At 43.7% G+C, this 10969-nt stretch overlaps 1 protein-coding gene across 9 annotated transcripts in view; it reads right to left on the reverse strand.

The window, feature by feature from the left end:
• Positions 1-10969, reverse strand: part of Mettl24 (methyltransferase like 24) — a 167990-nt gene that overhangs the window by 103292 nt on the left and 53729 nt on the right. For 6 of the 9 annotated variants that reach the window (XM_033763443.1, XM_033763444.1, XM_033763447.1 and 3 more), the window contains one exon: positions 2454-2721. In XM_033763443.1, coding sequence (XP_033619334.1) covers positions 2454-2721 — 268 coding nt within the window. Of the gene's footprint in view, positions 1-2453; positions 2722-4703; positions 4726-6125; positions 6405-9439; positions 9509-10969 lie in introns of those variants that run through there. The other 3 variants (XM_010635268.3, XM_033763448.1, XM_033763450.1) reach the window with 3 other exon arrangements.

The following is a 10969-nucleotide window of genomic DNA, read 5'->3' on the forward strand; positions in this document are numbered from 1 at the left end:
AAAGGCCGGGAAAGGCGCCTTCCTGCGGGGACCCGGGCTACGACTTCGTTTCTGGGATTAGCATTGTTGAGGACGCACGGGAGGGGGCTGGAGGAGCTGCCGGGTTTTGCCACAAGGAACAAGTTCTGATTGTCGGGCGGTTTGGGCCGTGAAGTACGATGTGAAAATGCATCACACTTATGATTGGGTTTACAACTTCTCTTCCTCGAGAAAGGAGTGGGGGTGGGGGTGCGGGGAGAGAAAGAACCGCACTCAACGCAGAATAATCAAATTAGAGTTATTCTATTTCTAAATTCTGCCTGGAGCCAATCGCGCTTTCTCTCGGTGTTATGAAATGGGGCGGGGGGGGGAGCGAAGACATCTGACGGCAGGGAGAGAGAACAGAAGTTACCATGGCATGATGTAAATCAAATTAATTTAGCTCCAAACACACACCTCCCTGCTGTCTTGCAGAGATACAGAAGGACGAATTTATCTCTGGGCGAAATGCTCCCCAGCTGGTATTTCCATCGTCACCATGACCTTAATCGGACTGAAAGCTCACAGCCTGAGTGCGGCGTCCGATGTTTCCTTTGCAATTGTGGGTACAATTCTTTCCCATCACCGGTTTGGGGGTGGGTTTCAGTTTTAGGTTTAGGTTTCGGTTATTTTTGTTCTTGGGTATAGCCAGATGCCTTCTGCTTGCGTTTTTCATGCTTTTCTGTGAAGCAGCCCCTGCCGACCCCTCCTCTCTTTTCCCTTAGCCTTGGACAACAGAGCCTGAATATGTGGGGCCCCACACTGCTCCCTGTTTGAATTTGGGGGGCTTTCCCATGGGGAGCTTGCCTCTCTGAAATCTTCCGTTCCTAGCTTAAGAAAGAGACAACTTATTCTTTGTCATGGAACAAGACACTTATCCTTTCTCTTTACCCATGATAAAACTTCTCAATGCAATCTAGTCTATTCCCTGGGTGCCCCAGGGCCTCCGGCTCCTCAACATTCCATTATGATTGACTTCTTTTAGCTTTATTTTTTACACACACCCTCCTCCAAGAAATTGCAGATGGGCTCTGTTTTGAAGAATCCAGGCAAGGACATTTTTCTTCAAGACAATCTCACATCCCGTGACCATTTACTTGACCCGCGTTTGAGTCCTGACTTCCCATTCAGTACTTAGACAAAATACTCAACTCCTCTGGGCTTCAATTTTCCTGGGGGGAAATATATACATGATGGGTTACAAATATTGCATAACTCCTATGGATTTAGTACCTAAATAATACCAGAAGATACTCAATTAATAGTATTTTTTAAAAAATTATTTACCATCTAAGAAAATTCCATATATTGTTGTAAGAAGGATTTTTTTGAGGAAGGCAACATAAAGTATATGGAGATTTATAAATATATTACACGGTATTTTTTTGAATTTGGAATACCCAAAAATTTCAAGAAAATAACCATTAAGATTCAAAACTCCAAAAGTACACTCTATTAAGTTATTTAATTATGTAATACGATTTAAGTCACAACTAATGCAGTGCTTAGTTCAGCAAAGTCTGATGTAGATTTTGCTAGAAGTTTTATTTGCCCTGCAGTCAACACAGTGTCCCTAACAAAAGTAATCCTCTAAAGATTGTAGTACCTCTAGTGTGAACCCTCTACTCATCTGTCGAGGTTCACTGTGGGCAGGAAACATGAGGAGCAGCCTGTGTGATTAAAATGGGGATATTGGTAAGCTTTTGTCCTGGGGTGGAGGACAAGGTGGGGTAGGTCATGCAGTGTGGCTCTGGAAGGGAAGGGGCAAGATGACCTCAGATTTTCCCTGAGCTCATTTCCATATTTCTCTAAGACTTTTTCCATGATGAAAAGAACTCTACATTGAACACAATATTTAAATGCCCTTTCCTCTGTCTTTTGCAACTATGTGTTTATTACTAATCAATGTATATGCAAGTAGCATCGTTCATTTTCTAAGACGAAAGCTCCCGCTTTTAACTTCTGCCCAATATTTCCATGTGTCTGGATGACGAATAGTGAAACGGATCTGTCGGTAAGCTGAACAGGCAAATCTAACCAATCACTGTCATAGCTGACAAGCAATCTGTCATTTGTGACCTCTGCTTTTCTCACACAGTTGAACTTGTCTTGGTCATTTCTGGGTATGTTTCAGAAATGCAGAGAATCATTAACCGCTGTGTCATAGGTTGGTTAATTAAACGTGCAGGTCAGTAAACCACAACAGCAGCTTTCATCAGATCACAAATTACATCTTCCTTGAGGTTTCGGCCAGCAAAGAGACTGAAATAGGGCATTTGCCCTGCTATTCTAGACACCGTGCATATCAACTTGCACACCATGGGTATTTTGCCTCTCAGGGGACATTTGTCAATATCTGAAGACATTTTTGCTGTTACGGTGGTAGGAGAGGATGTTACTGGCATTAGTGGGTAGAAATAAGGGGTGCTACTTACACATCCTCCCATGCAAAGGATAGGCTTCCACAATAAGGAATGATCCAGCCCAGCTTGAGACGCCATGCTGAAGGACAGGTGCGGATGTGGCCATTTTACATGGTGGAGCATCCAAGGAGGAAACGACGGTGCCTCACCTCTGCTGCATGGTTGTTTCTGTTCAACCATGGGAAGCACCCAGCCAAAGGTAGCACAGTCACTAGAGGAATACCGCTGAGTGTCAGCATCCACACCTTCTCCCATCTCCTCTCCACGTAATACATGTGCACTGTGGGAAATACACACAAGAAAAGCTAGAGATCCACCATCATTCATACTGTCATGATTCACAGATAGCTATCTGGTCTGGCTTTTCCCTGTGCACATATTGTTTACCACAGTGAAATCACATTATGCATATTTCTTTCTAATCTGTTTTTTGAATAATATGGTATATGTTGACACGTTAAGAAATACAATGTCCGAGGTGCATTTTGAAAACAATCCTGAAGGACAGGCTGGGGATACAGCTCAGGAGAGTGCTTGCCTAGCATGCCTGAGCCTATTAGATACACGTGGAGATGCAGACCAGGAGGGGATTTAGATGACTGGAAAATTCATGGGAATGGTGAAGACTGAAAATACAAACCTCGACCATTGGCGTACAGATGCAAGGGGGTAATTTAACTGCACCAATTTAAAGTCAGGGAGAAGATGAAGGCAATTTGACAAAAACTGCGGAGAAAGATAAGCAGTAACTTGGGCCAGGGGTTTAGTTCAGTGGTGCTGCTGCCTGCCTCAAAAGTGCAAGGTCCTGAGTTTGATCCCCAGTGCCCAATAATTACATAAATAAAAAGATAAGCAGAAACTTAAGGCAATGTGGTGCCCCAGAAACCAACTGAAGAAGGGGAAAAGACTGAGCCTAATGAAACCGTTGACTGAAAACTGCCTGTGAAATTTGATGACATGATGCTTTTCTTTATTACCTGCCTTGCTCAGCTAGAATATAAGCTCTGTGAGATCAGGGACTTTGTTTACTCTTGCTCTAGCATGTGGTACGTACTCAATGAGTGATTGTTGAATTAAAGAGTGAAAAATTAATCAATCCCTTGTGCATTTATAATTAGCTTGCCACAGTAACTTCTTGTACCAAGGATCACACTCAGGACCTTGCACTTGTGAGGCAGGTGGCGGCACACTGAGCTAAATCCCTGGCCCATCATAGTAATTTAAGAGCAGAGTGCTAAATTAAGGCAAACTGTAAGTCTGTCAAAAAAAGTTTGTATTAATCCTATTTAAAGACCTTCAAGCAGGCAGTGGTGACACGTGTCTATAATCTCAGCACTCTGGAGACTGAGGCAGGAGGATCACTGGGAGTTTGAAGCCAGCCTGTGCTATGCAGCGAGTTCAGGCCAGCCTGAACTACATTATGAGAACCTGTCTCAAAAACAAAACAAAGGTTCCACCACCTGCCTTGCAAGCACAAGGACCCAAGTTCAATACCCTCTGCTAAAAACAAAACAAAACAAAACAAAAACAACCAAAACAGACTATCAAATACTCCTTTGTTGTCATTGGGAAAAATGTGAAAGATAGACTCGAGCCAGCCTCTAAGGGAAGGATGAACTAAGCAAAGTTGAGTTCTTCTTACTTGTTCCACTGATGCACTTAAACCCCCTTTTGAACTCCCCTCAGATGCTTCTCTCAAGACACATCCTGGATGGGATTCACATTCGCCAGATTGTCGGTTAATAATTCTCCCTCCCCACTCAGAGACGTAGCTAAATATCAAGATAACAGCTGAACATGACTTATGGGCCCATCAGAAGCAGCCTGTGTGAGGAAGAATTCGCCAAGATGAATGCTTTGAAGACCTGCAAGAACAAAGTTATAATGGAAGGACAGACCCTGGGCCTGCAATGTGAAGCTGGGAGCCCTGCCTGAAATCACTCCACATCCTAACAAAGCTGGTTCTGGGCTTGTGGTATGGAAAATGTCTGGGAATGTTTAATGCCCTGATCTCTGTGTGTGTGTGTGTGTGTGTGTGTGTGTGTGAGAGAGAGAGAGAGAGAGAGAGAGAGAGAGAGGAAGGGAGGGAGCAGGAGCCTGTCTACTGCTTTCACATGACCTCCCACGGGGTCCTCCTGTTTTTGGTGTTGATCTAGCATTTGCATACTTGTTCCTCCTTTGCTCTTTCTGGGGTGTTTTTCAAGCATAGTGACAGAGGTCATGGTCACCCCGCACTCCCACAGAGCCATACACCAGACAGACCTCAATCATGTCTCAGGAGTAGTTGACAAACACCAGACATCACACCCCAATCCAGCCGAGGTCAGATGGAAGATATCTCATTTTCTTCCCCAGATCATGTTGCTTATTTTTCTCAACCAAAAAAAAGAATCTGAGGGCTGGGAATTTTGCTCAGTGGTTCCACCACCTGCCTCACAAGCACAAGGGCCAGGGTTCGGTTCCAGGTACCAAAAAAAAAAAAAAAAAAAAAAAAAAAGAATCAGAGTCAAACTTACATTACTGACTCAGAGATAATATCTCCAACCTGGTACCTCTTTGCTTTGGTACCTTTGCACCTTTTTTTCATAGGACCTTGGGAAGAAGAATCAGGGCAAATGTTACACAAGTCATGGAGGGGGGAGACTAAGGTCAAAGATGAGGGCGTGGGGAGAACTATGTCCAGACACAATAAAAATGTGATGTGGTTAGGAGCTCTGATATCAACCCTGGGCCCTGAGCCTCTGGCAGAATGCTGTTCTGACAAAAGACACCTTTCTCTCTCTCTCTCTCTCTCTCTCTCTCTCTCTCTCTCTGGAAATACATCTGAGGCATTGTTAGAAAGGTTTATTTACCGATGTTAGCTCCCACGATGAGACATACCTAGATTTCATGACAATAAAAGGGCTTAGGTGAAGAATGATCAAAACATTGTCTGCTTCACAGGACCACCTAGGGAGCATCTCCCTCCTGCACCCACTCTCATCTTATCATTATGACACATGCCAGAAATAATCTCCCAGCTACCAGCCACTTTGAAGTCAAAAACATTCCTGATTTAAACTTTCCCAAAGTCAAGGGCTTCAAAAACCTTTTAAGGCCAGAAAAGATCACCCGGGAACTGAGGGGATAAAGTGAGGCCCAGCATGCCCAACAGCAAAAATCTCAGGGCTCTGTCGTTTCAGCTCAGCTTGGGACTAGACTGAAAATCCTGAGGTCAAAAGCCATTTTACTTTCTCGTCACATTACTGCTATAACCCTAGGGAAAGGAGAAGAACTGTATTATTTTCAGATCAGAGGCTGAGCCTCTCAAACCAAAATGTGCATGAGAATCACCCCAGGGAACGGTAGCTGCTCCGAGAAAGCCCCACCTCCAGAGACTTTTAGTCCCCAAATCCTTATTTTAACAAACTCGGGCGACTCCCACAGTGGTGACATTGGGGAGCGGAGCGGGTGTCCTTGTATCAGTGGATGCCAAAGCCCCTCCCAAGCCGGTGAGTGCCGTTACTAACAAGGTTCAGGCATTTAACAAAGGGTCTTAATGTTTAACAGTTCAGGAGGGCACTCCCCACTTGGCAGCCTTCACTTCTCTTCCCAGCACCTCAAGAAGAGGTGATGAGAGGGCAGAAGGAGCACTTCCTTCCTTTTTTTCCTTTCTTCCCTCTGCCCCTTTCCTTCCTTTCTCACCTAGTGCAATTCATGTGTAACCTGTGATCTTTGTTGTTACAGATCAGAAAGGACGTTTGTTTTTGTCTTGCTGTAGTTTGTGCTCCTCCGTCTCCTGCCTTCAGGTTGAATTGTCAGGAGCTTGGGCTTCCTGGTCTCCACTGCACTGAAGGAAGAGGAGAAATGCCACGGAGTCTCTTTAAGATTCCTATATTTCTGGAAAAGCACATTGATCCAATTTAAGAAGCAGGTCCTTCTCTTCCCTCTTTGGCCTGCACTATCATAAAAGAATTATTTTCTTCCTCTTTCTGACTTCTCTGGCTTTTGTGTGGTTTTGATTTTTTTCTCCTTTCCCTTTCCCATCCTATTTTCTGTGCTCCATCACATTTTGTTCTTTGCAGCATGAATGCAGTCCCTACTCCTCCAGCCTGCCACCTCTGATTCTATTCCCCTGCCTGGGCCCTGATCACTTGACCTTAAGTTTCTCCATCAGAATGGGAAGGAACCCAGTTGCAGGGCACACAGCCCCGTCCCTCCTGCAGGAATTTTCCTACTGGGAAGGCAGCTTCTTCTCAGAGAGGGCAGGAGGCTGTCGCTCTCCTCCCTCCTCCACCTTCCTCTGTGACTTAGCCTGCAGCTAGCTCAGAGAGGGAGACAAACGCCATCTGAAAGAATGCTGCTGTTGCTAGGAGAGAAAGAAAAAGAAATAACCCTCTCACAGAGAAACAACTCTCACAAAGGTGGCCAGAAGAAAGGCCACCCCGGGCTTACAACAAAGCAGACTGGGTAAGAATTTCTGCGCTTCCTAACCTTGCAGTGTGTGCACATTAGCTGCCTCCACCGCTAAGTGGGAGACCACTGGCCAGGTTTTTTATAGCATCAGATCTTATCTTAAAGTCTTTGTAGCTTTTTAATTCTACCTTAATGTGGGGAAACTATGTAAAAAATCCGGAAACAAATGCCCATTATTGCCATAAATGTGGCCAGAGCGGGTATCAAAGCAGTGAATGGCCTCTGCGGTGAATGTTTACCAGCCCTGAAGCCCTCAGCAGATGCGGGGCTGAGGAGGTGGATGCTGAATTATTCATTTTTGCCTCCCTGCTGATAGCCATCTTTGGCACAGAGAGGAGCTCAGCAAGATGTGTGCAACAGAAGATTTCAAGGCACCTGTGAGGCCAAAGTGGACACAATGGAGTCTAATCTTCAGGCACCCTCATTCACGGTACCCGAGCACCCACTGTGCTTTCCTGTCTCGATGCTCTGGCTATCTCTCTGCTTGGAAATAACATGAGGAGTCCTGTTGTGGAGGCAGGACAGTCCTGAGCAGATTTGGAGAAGAACCGGCAAGGAGTTTAGGTTTGATGAAATGGGCAAGAGGGAGTCGTCATCAGTGGTTTGGGAACAGTGGATGGCGGCATGACTTGAAATAGGAACTTAATACAATCTCCATAGGCCCTAAAAATGCATGCTGTGTTACTCCTGAAGCCCCGCCTTATTGATTACAAAATAAACATCACGTCAGGCTGCCCAACACAAAACATCAGATATGTTACCATGGGAAAACCTTGATTCTTCCAGGTCTTCTGAAAGTAAAAATTTTGAATGCACTTTTAAAAAATCCTTTTCTAGGCCTTTTTATCCCCACTCCCCATTAGGTTTATTGGCACATTTGAAGCAAACAATACAGTTACATTCATCATTGAGGTCTTGTACCTTTACATGACAGGTCCTGGTCCTTGCTTTTTTCCCCATATCCCTGCCCTCCCTTCACCCACTCCACCCTTCCCTATTTACAAAGACTTTGTTCCCACTATTTCCTTTTTTCACGTTTTTCTTTTCCTTTATTTCTTTTCCCCTCCCCTTCCCATCTCCCCTTTAGCCACTTTCTTCCTATTTCATACTGTCAATTCTAGGCCTTTTTCTACTTCTCCTTCCTACCCGAGGCTGACACGGCACCTTTTTTAAACTGCTGAATTCTCTCAGAAATTTGAGAGGTTTGAACATGGCAAGTTAATAAAAGAGTGGTCATTGCCCAATGTTTATAGCAAAATTCTGGTATAATATAGCAAAAATATGACATAATTATTTCAGAATAAATCCTCTTACTTTTGCTGAGCAAAACTGATGTATCAGGAATACCTGCAAAGCACTGCTGTAGTACGAGTGTCCTCTTGAAGCCCTTAAAAGCTACATGGATGCAATTTTAAGGGAATTTAGATTGTGTGTGTGTGTGTGTGTGTGTGTATTTATTTATGGCACATTAAATTAGAGCCTTACTAAATTTTGTGCACCATAATAAAATTTTTTTGTGAGCCACATTGTTATATTTTAGCATTCAATTTCAGCATAAATGAGAATCTGGCAGACAATGAGCTCTATATGTGATCAGTTGAATCCTTTAATTTGTCAAATTCTAGTTTAAAAGTAAGAATGTATTGACTTTGCAAGGGGCCTTCAGCCCAAGTTTATTTTAACAATTAAATAAAAAAAATGAGATACCTTAAACATTCATTAGTAAGAAACAAAAATCAAAATTAATTCACAACCTGCTATAATCAGATTGCTTTAAAACAGAAATACTCTCTTTAACACAAAGGTCTTTGTTGTGTCGACCCTGTGCTTTAATGAAATAGAACTATTTCTATGTAGTAGTCTATTTCAAATCCCAGATTAAACAAAAGGGAGAAGTTCTATTATCTTTCAGGCTTTAATAATCCAGGATAAATTGCCTGTGTTTGTCTATTATTCATTACCATTGTTAGAAATTAAGCCTTTGTTACTGACAAGGGTAAAACTTAGCTAGGCAGATCAATAGAATTTTTTTCTTTCCTGAGACAATAGAAGGTATGAATATAATGACTAGCAATGATTTTTTTAAAAACAAATTCTGCCTTTCGTTAGCAGGTCCCATTCTAGAAATACCCTTTGCTGCCCAAAAAAGACAACACCTAAGGTTTCATAGAGTCTTGTGTCAGAGATTTTCTGCAACTCTGAAACCTTTCTAAATGTCTCTCCAAGAATGCAACCCTGTGCACTGTCCACTGTCCAAACCACAGGAAAGCCTTTATAATTAATGCTCCTCCAGATCCATAATAGGTCAGCGCTATGCCCTGCATTACTACATTGGAGGCCATCAGTAACCGTGGAGTCAGAACAGAAAGAAAAAAGTAGAGATTAAACAGCTCTTCAACAGCAAGAATAACAGCTTTGCTCTGGAAGACAGACTTCTCTGGCTGGCTTTACACTTTGGCCCCAAGTGATTTCTTTGGAAAACACTTGTCATGACATTTTAAGATCTGTTAAAAAAAAGTGCAAGAATATTCTTTCTTACCTACCTCACAAGGATGTTGTCGAGATTAAAACTAGATAGTTGTGAAATTGTTTTTTAAGCCTCTTAGGAAAGACTGAAGAAAGGCTTTGTGGATAAACTTATTCCTTGCAACCTAAAATAATTGTAACGATCCCTTCTCAGCCGTCTCCCATGAGAAGTTCAGGATTCTGCTGACCAAGCAGTTATTTCCCTTGTCTCTAAATGGCTTCTTAAAATCATTCCACACATAGTCCAAAATATTTAATACATGGCTGGAAAAAAGAAAAAAAAAACTTGCATCATTCCTGCAAACTCTCCCTGGATTAGCCAGAAGAGAAACTCCAGAGGCCCTTTCTTGACTAGGAGAGGAACTGTTCCTCTGTGACCCTCCTTGCTTCCTCCTATCCCGTGCTGTCTTCACTCAATGCAAGTTCGGATTCTACTCTGCGGCTGAAGCCTTAACAGGGAGAGGTAGGCCTGCCTGACAAACTGTCCTTACAGCCCCTGTGCTCTGAGCTCCATCACCCCTAAGAACGAATGCTTCCAATTCTATCCTAGACCCAACACATGTGAGTTTTCAGAACAGTCGCACTTTTACTCCAAAGTTCCCCAACCCCTGACTGTTTTACCAGAAGCAACCCCACAACACGTTCACATTAAGTTGTGAGTCACTAGTGCCTGCTTCAAGAGCTGTTCCTTTTGGAATATTCGTGCTTCATTGCACCTCCTTCAGACTGTGCTGCACACCCCCACCGCTACTTTTTAGATACATTCTTTCCCACGAGTTACCTCTAGTGAACAGAGAAATCTGTTAAATGTACCTACATATAAAAAAGAGTCAGCTGGGGATTTAGCTCAGCGGTTCGGTGGCCTGCCTTGCAAGCAAAGGACCCGAGTTCAATCCCTGGTACCAAAAAAAAAACCAAAAAAAAACAAAAGAGGAGCTCCATCAGGGCTGTAGTGCACTTAGGAAGTTTGAGGAAAGGAAAAATAGTCTCGAGGAAATGAAACTTTAAAAGTGGAACTCAGTTAAAGTTTGGGGACAGTAAAGTCTAGGAACAGAGGCCATTCCAAGTTCCCCTAAAGTCACTAGACAGGCTAACCTCACCTTGATAACAGGGCCACAGAATGCCAGGCTCTGAGGCTGAGTGGTGGAGAGGAGAATGGTGGCTTCAGGGCGCATGACGTAGGTGTATGTGGCATTCAATGGTACACAACAGAGGCCACGTCAGAGTTAACGAAGCACAAGGGTATCTATTGGCAATGATGCTGGGTTGTAGTAAATCGTGGAAAGGTAGGGGGTGGGGCTGACTGAACTCCAGGGACTACTTCTAGCTGTCTGGGCCGCTTCTGGGAAAGCCCCTTTCATGGCTGCCAGAGCAGCAGATCAGGACACGCCTGAGGTTGAGCAGTAAAGGCCTAGGCTACCTCAGAGTGCACAGGAGAGAGTACTTGCAGCCCTGTCTCTTTCTACACTTGACTCATTTCCATAGCACATGTTCCAAAGGGGCTAAATCCCAAAGAGCCCTAGCCGTACGAGAGTGCAGGAAACATA

Source organism: Fukomys damarensis, unplaced genomic scaffold, assembly GCF_012274545.1.
Source record: "Fukomys damarensis isolate Sample0158 unplaced genomic scaffold, DMR_v1.0_HiC HiC_scaffold_14, whole genome shotgun sequence".
NCBI classification, from domain to species: domain Eukaryota; kingdom Metazoa; phylum Chordata; class Mammalia; order Rodentia; family Bathyergidae; genus Fukomys; species Fukomys damarensis.